The following is a 20,208-nucleotide window of genomic DNA, read 5'->3' as shown; positions in this document are numbered from 1 at the left end:
TCCAGGAAATTTCTATGGGTTTTATTAAAAGCATAGCCAAATAATCAGGACGGACTCATAATAATATTTATTTTAAATATTAACTTTGATGATATATTTAGATAATACATAGTTACATACAGTTATTAATAAATAAAGGCAATTTGGGGGAACAGAAGCAGATTATAGAGATGCAAAGAATATTAATGACTAGGGGCGGCTGGGTGGCTCAGTCGGTTAAGCATCTGCCTTCATCTCAGGTTATGATCCTAGGGTGCTGGGATCGAGCCCCACATCAGGCTCCATGTCTCTCCCTCCCCATCTGCCTCTCTCCCAGCTCATGCTCTCTCTCTTGCTCTCTCTCAAATAAATAAATAAAATCTTTTTTAAAAAAGGAAGATTAATGACTAGAGAAGGATAAAAGGACTAGAGAAAGTAAGTGGCTGCCTTTGCTGGTCACTCAGATACAGATAAAGAAGCTGGGAACTTCTTTGCAGTGATCCTTCCTTTTTCCAAGCCAGGAAACATTCTGAAAATTATTGGCAAATGAGTAGTAGTATTTTTTAAAGCACATTTTTTTTTTTGGAAAAAGAAGAAATATCTTAGATGAAAGCCAAGTTTGTTTTGCACATCTATTATTTTTGTTATAAGTCACTGCAGAGGGCAATCTACTAAAGTAAACTCTGGTGATATGTACATGTTATGGGACTGTAAGAGATAGTTATCAGGCTTGTCACATAAAACAACTATTTCCTCAAAGTGGTATAAGTGTCCCTTGGTTACTATCTATTTGGACTGAATTGTGTCCCTCCCCACCCCCAAATTCACATGGAAGTCCTAACCACCAATATGACTATATTAAGAGAGAAGTCCTTTAAGGAGGTAATTAAAGTTAAATAAGGTCACAAGGGTACAGTGTTAGTCCCATAAGACTGTCCTTATAAGAAGAGGAAGAGACAACAGAGTTTCCACTCTTTCCCTGCAGGTACACAGAGGAAGGGACATGTGAGGACACAATGAGGAGGCAGCCATTCACCCACACTTGGTGGCATCTTGCAATTGGGCTTCTGGCCTCCAGGACTATGAGAAAATAAATTTCTGTTGTGAAGCCACTCCGTTTGTGGTATTTTGTTATGGCGGCCCTAGCGGACTAGTACACATGTGATAGAAGCAATGCATATTTGTGTCAGCAAAACTTCTGTCCTTTGGGGGAAATGACTGAAACCTGTCTGCATCGGCTTCTTCACCTATAAAACGGAAACAGGAATACCTGCTTGACATTACATTCCAGTTGTACGGCAAAAATAAAATGACAACCTATGTGGAAACATTATAAAACTCAGAAATAAAATGATTACAAAGCACCTTGAAATCAGCCTAACGGTGTTCAAGAGTAATGATTTTAGTGTTTTCACTGTGGTCAAGCTGGTGCCAGAATAGTGTCATTCCTTTCCCTAGCAGGGGTGGCTGTGTAGGCAAATAGTATGAGTGAGGCTTTGTGCATACTCTCACCGGTTCAAAAGCTCTTTCTTTATGGGACAATCTAGTTTCCCGACATATGCCAATAGTCATCTCCTTGGATTGAGGTACTGAAGATGTCGTACAATATTCCTACAGGAGGAGAAACCTAAACCAAGCCAACCTCACACATCAGGTATCAGTGCTGAAGATGAACTAAGTATACTATTATCTAGCAGGCTATCTAGCAAGAACCTAAGATAGCGTTTCTCAAGGACTGTCATCACACCTGTATTGAATCAACTGTGGTACTTGCCAAAATGCAGATGGCAGGGGCCCACTCTGGACCCTGACTTGAAAACTTTGAGGTTGGGAATATCTTATTTTTCTACTTCTATTTCTTTATATAAGGTACAAAAATCCTAAGTGTATAGCTCCAAGAATTTTTACACATTTATACACCCATGTCACCACCAAGATACAGAACACTTCCAGCACCTTGGCAGGCTCTCTCACCCTCACTTCTGCTGATCCTTTCTCTCTACACTGTGATTCTTTTTTTTTTTTTAAAGATTTTATTTATTTATTCGACAGAGATAGAGACAGCCAGCGAGAGAGGGAACACAAGCAGGGGGAGTGGGAGAGGAAGAAGCAGGCTCATAGCGGAGGAGCCCGATGTGGGGCTCGACCCCACAACGCCAGGATCACGCCCTGAGCCGAAGGCAGATGCCCAACCGCTGTGCCACCCAGGTGCCCCTACACTGTGATTCTATGGCCCCCTCTTCCATTTTTAAAAGTTGGGATGTAAAATTATTCTATTATAAATCTACATCATTGCAAGAGAGGAAACTCTCTGGAATACTTTTATTATATTGTATTTATGCTCTGAGTTTATTTACCTCCAAGCCTTAATTACAGATTGTTTTAATTGATATATGATTCACATAACATTCGCTCTTTTAAAGCATATTATTCAGTGTTTTTTTAATAATATTCATGAAGTTGAGCAAACATCACAACTCTCTAATTCTAGAACTTCTTCATCACCCATGTAGCAACCCTGTACCCATTAACAGTCACTCCTTATTATCCCCCCGGGTGCCCCCTGGCACACAGTACTCTACCTTTTATCTCTATTAATTTGCTTATTCTGCACATTTCATATAAAGGGGATCATGTAATATATGACCTTTGTGTCTGGCTTCTTTCACTTAGCATGATGTTTTCTGGGTTAATCCATGTTGTAGTATGCATCGGTATTACTTTTTAGGGCTGAATAAGATTTCGTTGTATGTATATATCACGTTTTGTTTGCCCATCCATCAGCTGATGTATGGGAGCTGTGTCCACTTTCTATCATGGATAATTCTGATAACATTCGTGTACAAGTTTTTGTGTGGACATATGTGTGCAGTTCTCATGAGTATATGGCTAGAAGCAGAACTGCTGGGTCATAGGGTAACTCTGTGTTTAACATTTTGAGGAACTAGCTGTTTTCCAAAGCAGCTGCACCACTTTGCACAGCCACAGCAGTGGACGAGGGCTCTGCTTCCTCCACCATCCTCATCGGCACTTGTTAGTATCTGTCTTTTGGATGCCAGCCATCCTAGAGGGTGTGAGGTGTACCTCGCTGTGGTTTTGATTTGCATTTCCCCAACGACTAAGGATGTTGAACGTCTTTTCATGTGCTTATTGGCTATCTGTATATCATCCTTGGAGAAAGGTCTATTCAAATCCTTTGCCCACTTTTAAATTGGGTTATTTGTCTTCTACTGTTGAGTTATAATAGTGCTTTGTTTTCTGGATATGAGACACTAATCAGATGTATGGCTTGCAAATATTTTTTTCCCATTCTATGAGTTGTTTTTCCACTTTCTAGATAGCATCCTTTGAAGCATGAAAATTTTTAACTTTGATGAAATCTAATTTTTTTTCCTTGGGTCACTTGTGCAGAATAACTACATTTAACAAGCAAATCAGATGTTATGCACACAAATGTTTGAAAGCCATGGAGGGGCGCCTGGGTGGCGCAGTCGTTAAGTGTCTGCCTTCGGCTCAGGGCGTAATCCCAGCATTCTGGGATCGAGCCCCACATCAGGCTCATCCTCTGGGAGCCTGCTTCTTCCTCTCCCACTCCCCCTGCTTGTGTTCCCTCTCTCGCTGGCTGTCTCTCTCTGTCAAATAAATAAATAAAATCTTTTAAAAAAATTAATTAATTAAAAAAAAAGGCCATGGAGAAGTCAAAGAGAATGTAAAGTAGTAAGCCAGTTTCATACCTTGAAAACCATTTAATAAAATTACGTTTGGTCTTCTAATTTGGTAAAAGTGTCTGGAAAGGAAAAGGACACCTAAGGTAGTATCTGAGCTATATTAGACCCTTAGGAAGTCTTTTTTGAGTGAATAGAAACAAAGCACAAATAGACTGTTGATTTCCAGCACTTCATATTTTTTTGAAATGTTGAGAACAATGTGTCTTAGCACTGTTCTCAGCACTGTGGATAAATCAGTGACAAAAAAAAAAAAAATCTCTGACCTCATGGAGCTTGCCTGCTATCTGAGGGAGACAGACAATAAACATGACAAATAAATTATATGGCATGTTAGATGCTAATAAATGTCATGAAAAGAAGAAAAATAGAGTAAGTCAAGAAAGACTGGAACTGCTAGTGAGGTATGAGCCTGTTGTATACAATAGGGTGGTCAGTGTGGGCCTCATGGAGTAGGAAAGATTTGATCAAAGGCAGTAGGAAGCTAGCTCAGAGGATCTAGGGGAACAGCATTCCAGGCAGAGAGAATAGCCACTAGGCCTGTGTTGCTGGTGAAGGTGAATGAGTGAGAGAGCAAGAGGCAGCCTGAGGGGAGCTAGGAAAGAGGTACACATATGAGATCTTAGGGGCTACCAGACTTTTACGTTCAATCCCTCCCAATGAAGTAGAGTGCTATTCAACGGTTTTGAGCTAAGAACTTAAACTCATTACATTATATAAATATGAAGTACTCATTAAAAATTTCAAGTTATATTGTGAATTTCATTAAAAATTCCATTTCTAAATACTCTTTTGAAATTTTTCTCTCTATAGCACATGGTTTTAACATAGCCCGTTCCTATTTTCTAGATTTCTTAACTACATTATTAAAATTAAAATAGCTATATTATTTACATATTAAAAACAAAACATTTTTCTTTAACTTTCCTATGATTCTTTGTCTGTTTTTAAGATATTGAACTATTATTTTTGATGCCTTTTTATATTCTTTCTCTCCTTCCTTCCACAAATTTTTACAAAAAAGTGTTCACTCACATACCTCTTCCCAAAAAGGAACTTAAATATATTTTTAATATAGTTTTATGCTTTCAAAACTGGTTTGCTTTGCAGTTGTTTTGGTACCTAGAAATACAAGTAAGTAATGAAAATAAATGCATTCATTTCTTATAAAAACAGCTCCGTAAAAAGTATTCCATCTCAAAATATTTGAAATCGAACTTATGAGGATTAAGTTAAAGGAGATTGACCCAAAGTGATACCTGCTTCGAGATATGTTGTAAGTCAACAAAAGTTTCCAAAAATAAGAGATAATCCTTTTTAAATATCATAAAATATATTAGTGTTAAATATTCTTTTAAATTACCTTGATCATTGGCCTTCATAATGCCAAATAGCTGAATGCATTTCAACAATATAAATTGCTAAATGTTTCTTTTTACCCAGTTGTTGTCATGATAAAATCTTTGTTTCTTGCATGATATTTCAATAACACAAAAATTTACCTCATGAACCCAGAGACGTTTAATGACTTCTTTGGTTTCTGCTGTTTCTGGTCTTGACAAGCAAACGCCCTGAATGACACGGGAGAAATCACGGAGGTTGAACAAGTAGTGAGATTTAGCTGGAGTAGGCAAGAGATTCTTCATGGCTTCTTTATATAGAGCCATCGTACCATTAACAATTTGGGTTGTCAAATCTAGAAAATCGTCTGGAAATTTATAACTTAAAAAAAATTAATAAAGAGAAAATGTTAGCATATATCATACATAAATGATATTTAGCATGCCCAATGTGAAATTTATTCTGAATAAATCAATTTAATTTATAAAATTACCATTTCTTATAATAATAATAAATAATAATAATAGAATTTTAATTTCTTTTAAAACTACTTTCCATTCATTATTTTATTTTATCTTCAAAGAAACTCCAGGGGAAGGAAGGACTAATGTAATGGACTTAAAACCACTTAAATAAGTGGACAAAAGAGCAGCCGAGGAACCCCAATTATATAACTCAAATCCAGCATCCACTAGACAAAAGTGTCCTAATCACTTTCACCTCAGCATTTTCAATAGCATATAAAAGGAATCCCTGAAGAACACTGGTGAAATGAGTATTTTCAGAGAAAAAAAGGAAGGAAATAAAAATACAGAAAAAATAAGAAAAAGAGAGAAAGAAAAAGGAGAGTTAAAAAGAAAGTGAAATAGTGAGTCAGGATTAACAAAAGAAGGACAAAAGTCACAATTAGGGTAGAAAGAACATGTAGAACAAATATCCATTTGGAAAAACTGACTATCTTTAACTTCTGGCTTGACGAGGAGCCAGCTGTCCTTCTCCATCATCTCTGGACAGGGCAAGGAATGACAATTTCCTGAGAATGGACATCAGGGAGCTGAGACTTGCACTGCCCAGGTCCACTTGGCTCCCTGACTTCTGCACACCATGTGGAGAAGCACTGAATGTCCAGAGCTAGGCAGCAACTTTGCCCCCCAGAGTACAGGCTCAAAGGCTACATTCAAGCTTAGACATGAACCTCCTTGGGGAACTCAAGAGTTCTACTACAGGGTATCAAAGTCACAGGATAAACCTAGCATACAGCTTTCCAGCATTTAGTGCCTTACATAGTGAAAATTCAGAACATTAATAATTCCACCATGGACATACTATACAGCAGAGTGCAAAATTTGTATGGACTTTGGGACTAAAATTCAAGACATTGGACAAAAAGAGAAAGATACTCTGGCTCCTTCGTGTTATGCTCCCATACCTGGAGATGAGAACAGCAGAGGGGAGCAATGTAACCTGTTATCTTTTTCTTTATCTAGGGATGTTTTCAGGGAATATTTCGAGAAGCACTACTTATATTGATATGTTTCCAAAAGACTTTACATCCCCTAATGAAAAAAGAAACACACTTTAAATTACTTACCAGATTTTTAAATGCCAGGTTAAGATTCTAGAGAAGATTGTAAACATGGATTTATCACTAAACTCATTGATTGTTATAATATTGAAATGTCTCATATATCGGGGAGTTACTGGATTTCGACCACCACCTAAATATTAAAAAGAGTACCTCTTAACAATGTTACTAATACACAGAATATTTTCTCCAATATTTTAAAGCATAAAACAACTTGAAAGATGGACAAATTCACAGCATACAGAAAAATTAATAGTAATTTTTGGGTAACCCTGAAAAACAGTTTTCCCCTCAAACTCAACGCACTGTTTTTCTAGTTGAATTATCTGATTGAGTTCTTAGGTCAGGTCAATTTACCAAAGAAAATCAGACCAAACAGAAGGCCACCTTGTCTGTGACTCATATAGCCCAAAGCAGTAAACTGTAAACATCCTCATTACAGTATAACAGTAAGATAAAACATTATACAATAGTAATATTATATATAATATTGGCAAATATGACTGATCAAACTTAGAGTCCTTCCCACATGGCTGAAATTCAGCACACTCTTAACATTTAGCCTAACTCTTCCCCTACATCCTAAAATGAATTTCCTGAAAACTAGTCTATTTTGTTCAGGTGTCTGCTTCATTGACTGCTTGCATTTTTAAAAATTTGGGGGCTGTTTCACTTTCATAAAATAATGATTACATTTTCAAAGATGAGGCTTTTTAAAAAAAATTTATTTATTTGAAAGAGAGAACATGCACAAGCGGAGGGAGGGGCAGAGGGAGAGGGAGAACATCTCAAGCAGACTCCATGCTGAGTGTGGAGCCTGACGCGGGGCTTGATCTCACGATCCTGAGATCATGACCTGAGTCAAAATCAAGAGTTGGACACTTAACTGACTGAGCCACTCAGGAGCCCCTCAAATATGAGGCTTTAATAACTAACTTAGAATGTAACATCATTTCAAAAAATTATTGGTATTATTATCTTCAAATATATAGACAAATCTTAGTTTTTTAGAAAAGAAAAGAGAGGCAAACCATAAAACAGACTCTTAACTATAGAGAACAAACTGAGGGTTGCTGGAGAGGAGGTGGGCAGGGGGATGGGTTAAATAGGTGATGGAGATTAAGGAGGGCACTTGTGAGAGCACTGGGTGTTGCATGTACACGATGAATCACTAAATCCTACACTTGAAAGTAATATTACACTGTATGTTAACCAGCTAGAATTTAAATAAAAACTTGGAAGAAAAAAAAAAGAAAAGGAAAAAAAAAAGCATTTGAAATGGCCCAGGAAGTGTGCTGAGAGTAATTACTGACTCAGAGCAATCTGGCTGGGTTACAGGTCACAAAAGGTCAGGGGGTCAGGAGGCAAATACCAAAGAGATTGCCTGAAGAAATGATATATGGAGAAAAGGAATTTTTAAAGACTAGAATACCAGCTTGAGTTCAGGGAAAAAACAGTTAAGAATGTCCAGTCAGTTGAATCAAGCCACTTTTGATACCCCATCATAAAAAAATTTCCCCTGCATAGATTCCTTTGAGTTTATCCATTTCCCTTGAGAAATGTAAAGAATCTTTAAGGGTTAATTCTTTGGGCTATTTTCTACTTAAATTCCTCTTAACAGTCTGTCCAAATCCAAAGACTCGCTAGAATAGGACTTGATTGGTGTAGAAATGGGGATTTCACACAGTTGAAGAATTAAGGAATATAACAGGGAAATGAGCTGCTTCACAAGGATCTGGGTCCTTGGAATACAGAGAAAGGAAGTGCAAAGTCACAGAAGGTGGGAGAAAAAGGATCTGGAAGAGTTGGTCGGAGAATGGCCCCAAGCAAGGCAACCCACTTTGTACTGTTGACCATTGTAGTACATTCCCGTAGGTACCAAGTATACACAGAGAAAACATACACACAGAAAATTGTAACTCAGAATGTTCAGTTGGGTTTCTCTTTCTTTCTCTAGCCATCTCTCTAGGTATAGCCAGAATGATTCTCAATTTGGTAATCACAAACTCAGAAAACATACCTGGAGGTCCCATAGCACACATGATTTGAATGTCCACTAGTTTAATCATAGAACAATCTTTTAGGTCATACCAATTCCAGTGATCTAGCCATTGTCTAAGCAACTCAATGGGAGGCTGAGCACCATATACTTCCCGAGCGGGCATATTGACATCATCTACAAAGACAACCTGAGAGCAAAAAGAGGAGTGATATTAGAAAATATTAACACCTTACTATATTGTCCTATTGTATAAACAGTATTGAGGCAATATCTTCTTGTAGCATACATACGTGAGAAATGATGTTCTCCTTTCAAATCAAGAATAATATTCCCTAGCATCCATGCTTCTAAGGAATAGGGAAAGTCTCGTTACTAACCTTTATAGATTAAGAGTTGAGGACTTATTCATCCTCTCGCCCAATTTGTTTATCAATATGCCTCCTCTTTTTCCTTATACAATTTCAGTACATTAAAGCAAGTGAGAAAGGTAGGATTTTAAAATGATTATAACCTCTGAGTGGTGACAAGTGAGGTTCAGAAGGGTATTTGTAGCAAAGGAACACAGAGAAGTCAATTGATAGCTAGGTTGTTTAAAGGTCTAGAGGAGCAAGCAGCAATACTCTGCTGAATAAAAGTGTTAATCAGAGAATTAGAAAGGTAGATAATTTCCGAGATGAATATTCTACTTTTTAATTCAAAGGGCAATTGCTTGTTTTTAATGTCAAGTTGTCTAATCCACATGCAAATATGAACACACTTTAAGGAAAACCTCATCAAAATTTGTGATTAAAGGGGCACCTGGCTATCACAGTCAGTAGAGCATGAAACTCTTCTTGGGGTTGTAAGTTCGAGCACCATGTTGGGTATAGAGATTACTTAAAAATTAAATCTTTAAAAAAATTTGTGATGAAAAAAAACTGTACAAAAAGATGTCAAATCCTAGTATATCTGGTTTCCTTGTTCTGAGTGTAGCAGGGGACATGAAGAGGACCAGTGCTGTATTACCATATGTATAGAAACAGAGAGCAATTACCATTCTCTTGCCCAAAGGAGGACCAAAAACTCCCTTTCTTCTTTTGTCCAATTTTGACATGATAATATTCTGAGTTTGAGCTGCTGTAGTTTGTGCTGAGAAGTTAATTAGCAGAGGCTTGTAGATTTCTTTATTGAGTTGATTTAATAGAAAATTCTATATAACAGGAAATAATAAAATGAGCCATAGTTGGAATTATACCCTGACATTTCAAAACAAACACTAAACATCATTGTTGACACACTTGAATTTAAACTTAGAGTGTCATAACAATGTGAAAGAAGAGATGGAATCAATAGAGATAATAGTTACCATACCAGTGGCATGCCCGTTTGTCCAGGCCCCATGCATGTGGCTTCTCTGATTTCCAAAGCCACCATGCAGAGTACAATGCCCTCTTCACATGAGGTCATGGGGACTCAGAGGCTAAGAAACTTGCTTAAGGCCTCAGGGGAGGGACAAGAATTCAGATTGCCATGTGTCTCTTTCCAGATCAATGTTCATTTTATTATAGCTTATCTTTCTACTTAAATACCAAGTTTCCTATTGGTTAGGAAGCTTAAATAATATAACTATTTTCAAAGTGGATTTTGCGAGAAAGCAGGTGTAATTACAATGATTCTTAATCAGGATGTGTTCTACAAATCATCTTGTAAAAGAATAATGACATAGGGGGGCGCCTGGATGGCTCAGCCATTAAGCATCTGCCTTCGGCTCAGGTCATGGTCCCAGGGTCCTGGGATTAAGCCCTGCATTGGGCTCCCTGCTCGGCGGGGAGCCTGCTTCTCCCTCTCATACTCCCCTTGCTTGTGTTCCCTCTCTCGTTGTCTCTCTCTGCAAATAAATAAAGAAAATCTTAAAAAAAATGACATAGGAAAATATTTGCATTACATTTGGTAGAAAAAGCAGATTACAAAATAAAATGCAAAGTATGTTCCCCATTTTGTAAAAAGTATTCTTTTTTTTTCTGCCTGGGCAGTTTTAATGCCTGGGCTGAATTTGGGATGAGGGTACAAGTGACAAAAGGCTTTATTTTTCTTCAACCACTGCCTTTAACAATGTCAATTCTCCGTTCCTTGACTCTTGATGATATCTTGGGTAAATGTCAGCTTTCTGTAGATTTTCAGAAAGATCTTTTTTTGTTTTTTTGTTTTTGAACTTTTTTCTAATTTAAATTCAAGTTAGTTAACATATAATGTAGTATTGGTTTCAGGAGTAGAATTTAATGATCGATCACTTACATATAACATCCAGTGCTCACCACAACAAGTGTCTCCTTAATGCCCATCACCCATTTAGCTCATCCCCCTACATACATCCCCTCCAGCAGCCCTCAGTTTGTTGTCTATAGTTAAGAGTCTCTTGTGGGGGCGCCTGGGTGGCACAGCGGTTAAGCAGCTGCCTTCGGCTCAGGGCGTGATCCTGGCGTTATGGGATCGAGCCCCACATCAGGCTCCTCTGCTATGAGTCTGCTTCTTCCTCTCCCACTCCCCCTGCTTGTGTTTAGGGTTTTAGGGTTTTATATCCTGCCACTTTGCTGAATTCATCTATTAGTTCTAGCAATGTTTTGGTGGAGTCTTTTGGGTTTTCCACATAGAGTATCATGTTGTTTGTGAAGAATTAAAGTTTGACTTCTTCTTTGCCAAATTGGATGACTTTTCTTTTTTTTTTTTGTCTAGTTGCTGAGGCCAAGACTTCCAGTCCTAACAGTGGTGAGAGTGGACATCCCCGTCGTGTTCCTGACCCTAGGGGAAAAGCTCTCACTTTTCCCCCATTGAGAATGATATTCGCTGCGGGTCTTTCCTATAGGGCCTTTATGACATTTGAGGTATGTTCCTTCTAGCCCTTCTTTCTTGAGGGTTTTTAAAGCAAGAAAGGGTGCTGTATTTTGTCAAATGCTTTTCTCTTTTTGCATCCATTGAGAGGTCATATAGTTCTTATACTTTTTTATTAATGTGACCTATCACCTTGATTGATTTGCAGATGTTGAACAACCCCTGCAGCCCAGGAATAAATCCCACTTGATCGTGGTGAATAATCCTTGTATGTACTGTTGGATTCTATTAACTAGTATCTTGTTGAAAATTTTTGCATCCATGTTCATCAGGGATATCGGTCTGTAATTCTCTTTTCTAGTGCGGTCTTTGTCTGGTTTTGGAATCAAGATAATGCTGGCCTCATAGAGTTTAGAAGTTTTCCTTCCATTTCTAGTTTTGGAACAGCTTCAGAAGAAGACGTATTAATTCTTCTTTAAATGTTTGGTAGAGGGGCGTCTGGGTAGCGCAGTCATTAAGCGTCTGCCTTCGGCTCAGGGCGTGATCCCGGCGTTCCGGGATCAAGTCCCACATCGGGCTCCTCTGCTGGGAGCCTGCTTCTTCCTCTCCCACTCCCCTGCTGTGCTCCCTCTCTCGCTGGCTGTCTCTCTGTCACATAAATAAATAAATAAATAAATAAATAAATAAATAAATAAATAAATAAATGTTTGGTAGAATTCCCCTCAGAAGCTGTGGCTCAGGACTCTTATTTGTTGGGAGATTTTTGATTACTTTTACAATTTCTTCACTGGTTATGGGTTTATTCAAATTTTCTATTTATTCCTGCTTCAGTTCTGGTAGTTTATATGTTTCTAGGAATTTCTCCATTTCTTCCAGATTGCCCAATTTGTTGGCATATAATTGCTCATAATATTCTCTTATAATTGTTTGTATTTCTGCATTGTTGGTTTTGATCTCTCCTCTTTCATTTGTGATTTTATTTATTTGGGTCCTTTCTCTTTTCTTTAAGTCTGGATGGGAGTTTATCAATTTTGTTAATTCTTCTAAACAACCAGCTCCTAGTTTTGTTGATCTGTTCTGCTGTTTTTTTTTTTAATTTCTGTATCATTTATTTCTGCTCTAATCTTAATTTTTCCCTCCTCCTGGTTTTACGCTTCATTTGCTGTTCTTTTTTCAGCTCCTTTAGGTGTAAGGTTAAGTTGTGTATTTGAGACTTTTTTTCTTCTTGAGGTAGACCTATATTGCTATAGCTTCCCTCTTATAACTGCCTTTGCTGTGTCCCAAAGGTTTTAGACTGTTGTTTTCATTTTTATTTGCTTCCATGTATTTTTTTTAGCTAATTTCCTGGTTAACCCATTCATTCTTTAGTAGGATGTCTTTAACCTCCATGTATTTGTCGTCTTTCCAAATTTTTTCTTGTGGTTGACTTCAAGTTTCATAGCATTGTGGTCAGAAAATATGCATGGCATGATCTCAATCTTTTTGTACTGGTTAAGCCTGTTTTGTGACACAGTATGTGATCTATTCTGAAGAATATTCCATGTGCACTTCAAAAGGATGTGTATTCTGATGCTTTAGGATGAAATGTTCTAAACATCTAAACATCTGATCCAGTGTGTCTTGCAAAGTCATCATTTCCCTTGTTGATCTTCTGCTTAGATGATCTGTCCATTGCTGTGAGTGGGGTGGTAAAGTTCCCCACTATTATTGTATTATTGTCAATGAATTTCTTTATGCTTGTTAATAATTGATTTATGTATTTGGGTGCTCCCAATTTATGGGCATAAATATTTACAATTGTTCAATCTTCTTGTTGGATAGACCCCTTTATTATGATGTAGTGTCCTTCTCCATGTCTTATTACAGTCTTTGGTTTAAAATCTAATTTTCTGTTATATGTATGGCTACTCCAGCTTTCTTTTGAAAACCATTAGTATGATAAATGGTTCTCCATGCCCTCACTCTCAATCTGCAGATGTCTTTGGGTCTAAAATGAGTCTTGTAAGCAGCATATTGGTGGGTCTTGTTTTTAAATTTATTCTGATACCCTGTGTCTTTTGATTAGAGCACTGAGTCCATTTACATTCAGAATAATTATTGATAGACATGAATTAGTGCCATTGTATTACCTGTACAGTTCCTGTAGATTGTCTCTGTTCCTTCCAAGTCTGCTGCTTTTGATCTCTCTCTCCCATTCAAAGGGTCCCCTTTAATATTTCTTGCAGAGCTGGTTTGGTGTTCATGAACTCCTTTAGTTGTTGCTTGTCTGGGAAACTCTATCTTTCCTTCTATTCTGAATGACAACCTTGCTGGATAAAGTCTTCTTGGCTGCATATTTTTCCCCTTAGCACATTGAATATTTCATACCACCCTCTTCTGGCCTGCTAAGTTACTGTGGCCAGGTCTGCTGCTAACCTTATATGTCTACCCTTGTAGGTTAAGGACGTTTTTTTCCCTAGCTACTTTCAGAATCTCTATCTTTGTATTTTGCAAGTTTCACTAGGATATGTCTTGGTGTTAACCTGTTTTTGTTGATTTTGAAGGGAGTTCTCTGTGCCTCTTAGACTTAAACACTTGTTTCCTTCCCCAGATTAGAGAACTTTTCAGCTATAATTTGTTCTAATAAACCTTCTGCCCCCCTTTCCTGCTCTTCTTCTTCTGGGACTCCTACAATATGGATATTCTTGTGTTTTATGGAATCACTAAGTTCCCTAAATCTATATTTGTGATCTAATAGATAATCTAATAGGCTTTTTTTCAGCTTCATTATTTTCCATAATTTTATCTTCTGTATCACTTATTTGTTCCTCTGCTTCTTCCAGCCTCCCTGTGATTAGATACAGTTTTGCATCTCAGTCATAGCATTTTTTATTTCAGCCTGACTAGTTTTTATGTCTCTTATCTCTATAGCCAGTGTTTCTCTGGTGTCTTTTATGCTTCTTTCAAGGCCAGCCAGTGTTCTTATGACTGCTGTTCTAAATTCTTGTTCAGATATATTGCTTATACCTGTTTCGAGCAGATCCCTGGCCGTGATTTCTTCTTGATCTTTCTTTTGGAGAGAATTCCTCCATTCTGTCATTATGTGTAGCTTTCTGTCTTTTGTGTGTTATGAAAGCTTGTTATGTTTCCTGCTCCTGAGATTAAAACTATATTAAGAAGGAATCACACACTGTCTAGGGCCTGGAGCTTCTGAAAACATTTCTGGTGTATGCTGTGTGTACTCTGTTTTTGTGTTTTGGCTATTTTTCCCACAGGTCAGTCCTCTGCAGAGTTCCTTGTTGCCTGCAATGGGAGTGTTTGGACCTTTAACTAGGTATGCTTTGATTTGTTTGTTAAAATAAGCCTGGGGGGGGGGAACCCTCATCCAAAAAAAGAGAACAAGAAAAGGAACAAAAAACCCCACACAAACAGACTAACAAAAAACTATAAACCTGATTTCAAAGGGGCTTGGGGAGAAAGAAGAAAAAAAGAAAAAAAGAGAGAAGCCTTATCCAAAAAAAACAAAAACAAACAAACAAACAAAAAAACCAAGAAAAGGAAACAAGCAAACCAAGAAAGAGCAAAAAACTATGTCTAATTCCAAAGGGGAAAAAGAAAAAGAAATTTTAAAAAGTTAAAAAATAAAAAATATAATAAAGAAAGCCTGGTCCTATTTCCACCAGAACTGAAGCTGGCACTTTGGAGCACTCAGTGATCAGTAGATTTGGTATACGTTGGGGAGCCTGGGCTGTTCCTCTAAGGGAGAGACCTGCTGAGCTGGCTCACAGCCAGACCTGTCCTTGTAAAGATGCAGGGGGGGCGGGGTTTGGTGTAAGCGACTCCAGCCTCCACTGGAGGCACTGTGTTTCTCTCTAAAGTCCAACTGTACTGATGGGCATGGATGGGGGTGGGGAGGAGGGTTGGGGTGTGTGTGGAAGATGGCATCATCCCATCCTCTCCTCCCCAGGTACGTGACCTCGGAGGCACCACTGTTCAGGAGGCACTCACACAAATAGTCTCCCCTCCTGTGTCCCAGACCCTCATTAGATCCCCACGTTCAACCTGTCTGTGCCTGTGCCATCAGCATGCCTGGTGCTGACAGTTCTCCTTGTTTTACATCTGGCGTGTGGCTGCAATTCAAAATTCCAAATCTTAAATGACCCAGCAAGGTGCGGACCCACTCTCCTCTAGTTCTCTCCCAGAAAAACAATCGTAAGGTCCCAGTGGTGCCTGGAGTCTGTGGTAAAGCACAGAGAAAAGCTGTCACGAGGTTATCTGCCCTCTGCCTGCACCTCTGTCCCTGTTGAACGGCCACTCAGTGGCGCCCTTGGAGAAGCAATGCCCTCTTCCAAACGTACTCCAGGAAGAAAAATAAGCATTCTCTCCCAGTGTGACCCAGGGGATCCCCATACCATGGCATCTTGAGCTAACCCTACACGTTGCTTCGTCTCCCACCCTCTCCCTCTCCCTCTCTCCCTGACTTCTCTCCACAAAAAGGGCCCCTTACCCTCCATGGCACCACAGCTTTTCTCTCCCCCAATTGATATCTCCAAACTCTGCATCTGCCACATTCCCTCCAATTGTGCAGACTGTTTTCTTAATCCTCAGATCAATTTCCTAGTTGTTCATAATGATTTGATGTTGATCTAGCTGTGTTTGTGGAATAAGGCAAGCCCAGGGTCCCCGTACTACTCCACCATCATAACTCCTCCCTCCAGAAAGATCTTTTTTTTTTTTTTTTTTTAACTCTGGTCAAACCAACACCTTGATTTAAAATTTCAGTTTAAACTTCTCCCGTCCCTGCCCTTGGACAGTCCCTGATGCATACCACATTTAGATTATGATAAGGGTGCCATCTCAATCTTCTGTGGAAGGTATTATTCAATAAATGATACTAGGACAACTGTTTTAACTATATGCCCAAATACATTCCAAAAAGATTAGCAGATTAAATTAAAATAAAAAATCAATAAAGAACTAGAAATAGGCACTGTCATAAAGTGGGCGAACGTCTGTTGATGGAGATCCTGCAATGGGAGAGGGACCATTGATGGCTTCTTTGGGCTCCTCTACTTGCTTTCCCTGTCTTCTTCCCACCCCACATCCAGGTGGGGGGCAGAGCTAGACAGAGAAAGACAAAAGTCCTACCTTACAGGCATCACTGTGGTTCTCTCAATGCCGTCTTGCCTGCTGTCATGGAAAGCTTCCAAATGCTTGCTCTCTGAGAGGAGCAGAGCTGCAAGATCTTTCACAATTCCAAAGGGACACCCGCACTGTACAGTTCTCTGCCATAAGGGAACTAATGGGGCTCCCCATTACTGCGGGCAGTCAAGAAAGCTGAGGTCCACTTACCTTCCATATTGTCCAGCTGACCCTGGGAGAACTTGCACTTACTTGTCATGACAAACCTGTGGGTGCTACTTACTATTAGCTCCAACCAGCTTTCTGCCTTTAGAAATCTGAAACTAGTGGCAAGAACTGGTCTTTGTTCAATATGACCTTTTAAACACAAGGGAACCAAGGCTGTGTAAAGCTACTGAGATTTTGGGCATTATCTGTTACAGCAGCTACTAGCATTTTCTTATCAAACACATAATGGGTATGATTCCAGAAGTCAAAAAAAAATCAGTTTTATTACTACATAGTAATCCTCCAAATATTAAATAATTTTGAAAATTAAATATCAATTAATTAAACACCCCTTCCTTTCAAGGGATATGAACTTCTTCATCCTAAATGAGCTATTTTAAAAGGTACAATAATTTAAAAAGGTACAATAATTTAGTGATATAAAATGGCATCATATCTTTAGTCAATTTCTAAAATAGGCAGTTACTCAAAAATTCTCTGTGGCTACCACATCAAAATATTTTAATATTTAAAAAACATGAAATCTATTTCAGGTAGTTTAAAAAATAACATTCTTAGGAATATTATGCACTTTAATGTGTAGATTTCTACAATACTTACAATAATATAAATACTCTTTCCAGTTCCTGTTGGTCCTACAAATATTGAAGGCTTTTGATGGGTGGTCAACAATTCCATTAAGGTAGAGCATCGGACGGTGTCCAGAGTTGGTACAATGATTTCATTAAACATCACATCTTTAGGAATTTGAGGAGCTTCTGCCAATTTCTTTACCCATGGTTCCCATCTTCCTATTCCCTGTTTATAACAAACAGCCAAATGAGGAATGGTATAAAATACTTCTAAAAGCTCTGTTATCCTGTGCCATTGTAGAAAAGATCAAAGATGAAGACCAAAAACAAAACCAAAAAACAAAAACAAAAACAAAAACAAAACCCCAAAAAACCAAACTACTGATGTTTACATATTTATTTTTAACCTATAAAATACTTCACCCTGAATTTGAAAGTTAAATTTTGTGTTAAATTGAGGAGAAACTAGGCTTTTATTGAATCAAAATGTAATGGCAATGCTGTTATATTTCTGATTGCTGAAACCACTGATTATGTTAACCCAAAGATCAGATATTTTGGCTACATGCTAGATTCTTTAATGGCACTAAGAAAACTAGACTAATCAGTGCATTAAAGAGAAAAGAATTTTATTCAATAAGTGTTAACCAATATAGAATTTTTTCTAGAACATCAGCTGCATGTTTCTTGTACTTTTAAAATGGTATGTATAACATAAGCTTATCATTTCAGGTGAGATTTTTGTTAATTGTGGTTAAAAAAAAAAAAACTCCTAAAATTTACCTTCGACCTTTTAAGCATACAGTTCAATAGGGTTAATTATATTCAGATTGTTGTGCAACAAACATCTAGAACGGACAAGATTTCTTCATTTGAGATTATTATGAATAACATTATACTCTATCTTTGTATCCAATTAGCTTGTCAACTAAAATTTGTATTTGCTATGCAGTCTTCAGAACAAAAACTTTCAAAAATAGCATGTTAACTCTCTTGCTTAGAAAAACATCACTGCTCTCTTCATTCTTACAGAATCAAATTTAAGCCCCTCATCATTCAAAACACATCAGAATTCAGACCCTCCTTCCTTCATGTGTCCCACACTCTAGCCCCATTGAGGGACCTACTGTTTCCCAATATGCCCAGGCCCCTGGGCCACTCTTTTGGCCTAAAATGTCACGTGACACTCTTCTGAAGAGGTTAAGAACTCACCGAGGCAGCACAGTGACTTCCTCATTTTTTTATCCTCTGGCACAGTGCTATGCATATAGTACAGGTTTTTTTATTTTTATTTTTTTTGAGGAGGGTGAATTCACATCAAGTTGAAAAACTGTATTGCAAAGAAGTATCTAGAACTTTCTAGAACTGATGAAGAAACAATGTCCTTCCCATATTCTTGATAATCTTTCCTAACATGGATCTTTTGCCACCATATGGGTAAGGAAAGATTAAGAATCAAAAAACCTGGAGTGAACACTCATTTAGAGATTTTGTGATACTGGGAAAAATCACATAATATCTCTGAGCCCTAATTTCCTCAGAGGGAAGATTTGCAAAATAATACTATCTTTCCTATTTCACTGAGATGTTGGGAAACAAATAGAAATGATTGTGGAAAAGCTTAGTACACTGCAAGGTGTTCTGAAAATGCAGGGTATTGTTAGTAATTTGAAATAAAATTAGCAAACAATAAAAGGATAGTATCTTGTGGCTGGCAGAGCGAAGAATCTCTTCTGAGGTGGGCTTGGCAATACATCTCAAGAGCAATAAAAATTTAAAAATTGATACAGCAAATTCCTTTTCTAGGAACTTATCTTAAAGAAACAATCAGATACGTACACAATGATTTGTATACAACAATATTCACCAAAGCAGAAAAACTAAGAAACAACAAAAACAGCTCAATGTCTAAAAGTAGGAAACTGTTTGGAGAGATCATGGTCCATCCAGATAACAGAGTCTAGGGAGGCTTTAGAAAAATAAGTTTATTAAAGAAATATTGGTGAGATAGAATTACCCTCTGGGGATAGAGTATGTTCCAATTTCACTTGAGGCTCCATATTTAAATAGGTATTCCTAAACATCCTCAATACAATACTCATAGGAGCTGTTACACATAACAAGTAAACAAACACCACCCAGGTTTTATTGTCCAATTCATTTGGGAAGTGTTGAATTAACACTAACGCAGCTATGTTCCTACAGGACTTCTTAGCACCTGTGATATGCTAACATGCACCGTATGAATCCCAAGAGGTATCCTAAAACAGCATTCACCTAGTGCTGGACTAGATGTCATACTGTGTACTTTTACTTAATGAATACAATAAGACCATCAGCTGTTATTATTTATCTTATTTTATCAAAGAGAAAAACAAGGTTCAGAAAGATTACTAGTCCAAAGCTATACAGAAAGTGGCTCAAACCCTGATGTGTCTGACCTCAAAGCCTGAGCTCCTTCCTCTACTACTCCATGCTGACTCTGAAGGTAAACGGTGGTGACAAGGTGGCCCCAGGGCCATTATGTGCCGTACTGTCTCTGAGGGAACTCTGCCCGGTTAGTAGTTGTAAATCTTGCTTCAGAGCTCTTACCTCAGTGACAAATCGATAATCATAAATTGTTCCTTTTTCAGGAAATGGGACAGTTAGTGCTTTTGAAGATGTTTGTTCCATGCCACTCAGTAATTTAAACTTATTTCGAGTTAGTTCCGAAATTGGGCCTTCCATTAGTTCTCGAAGAATCTTATCAAATTTCAACCGATCATCATCTTTACAGGAAGCTCCAATGGACCAGATCAATGAAAACAGAAAAATGCCCTGCATTGGAGAGATGAGAAGATGAGTGCA

General features: G+C 38.0%; 1 protein-coding gene across 1 annotated transcript in view; it reads right to left on the bottom strand.

Moving 5' to 3' along the window:
- Positions 1 to 20,208, bottom strand: part of DNAH7 (dynein axonemal heavy chain 7) — a 250,895-nt gene that overhangs the window by 116,581 nt on the left and 114,106 nt on the right. The window contains exons 34-39 of the mRNA XM_040636571.1: positions 19,954 to 20,178; positions 17,390 to 17,587; positions 9,666 to 9,821; positions 8,651 to 8,819; positions 6,637 to 6,763; positions 5,207 to 5,426 (exon numbers count right to left, since the gene is read on the bottom strand). Coding sequence (XP_040492505.1) covers positions 5,207 to 5,426; positions 6,637 to 6,763; positions 8,651 to 8,819; positions 9,666 to 9,821; positions 17,390 to 17,587; positions 19,954 to 20,178 — 1,095 coding nt within the window. The remainder of the gene's footprint in view (positions 1 to 5,206; positions 5,427 to 6,636; positions 6,764 to 8,650; positions 8,820 to 9,665; positions 9,822 to 17,389; positions 17,588 to 19,953; positions 20,179 to 20,208) is intronic.

Source organism: Ursus maritimus, unplaced genomic scaffold (assembly GCF_017311325.1).
Source record: "Ursus maritimus isolate PB19 unplaced genomic scaffold, ASM1731132v1 scaffold_1, whole genome shotgun sequence".
In the NCBI taxonomy this organism is placed as follows: domain Eukaryota; kingdom Metazoa; phylum Chordata; class Mammalia; order Carnivora; family Ursidae; genus Ursus; species Ursus maritimus.
This window is presented reverse-complemented; position numbering and strand designations above follow the sequence as displayed.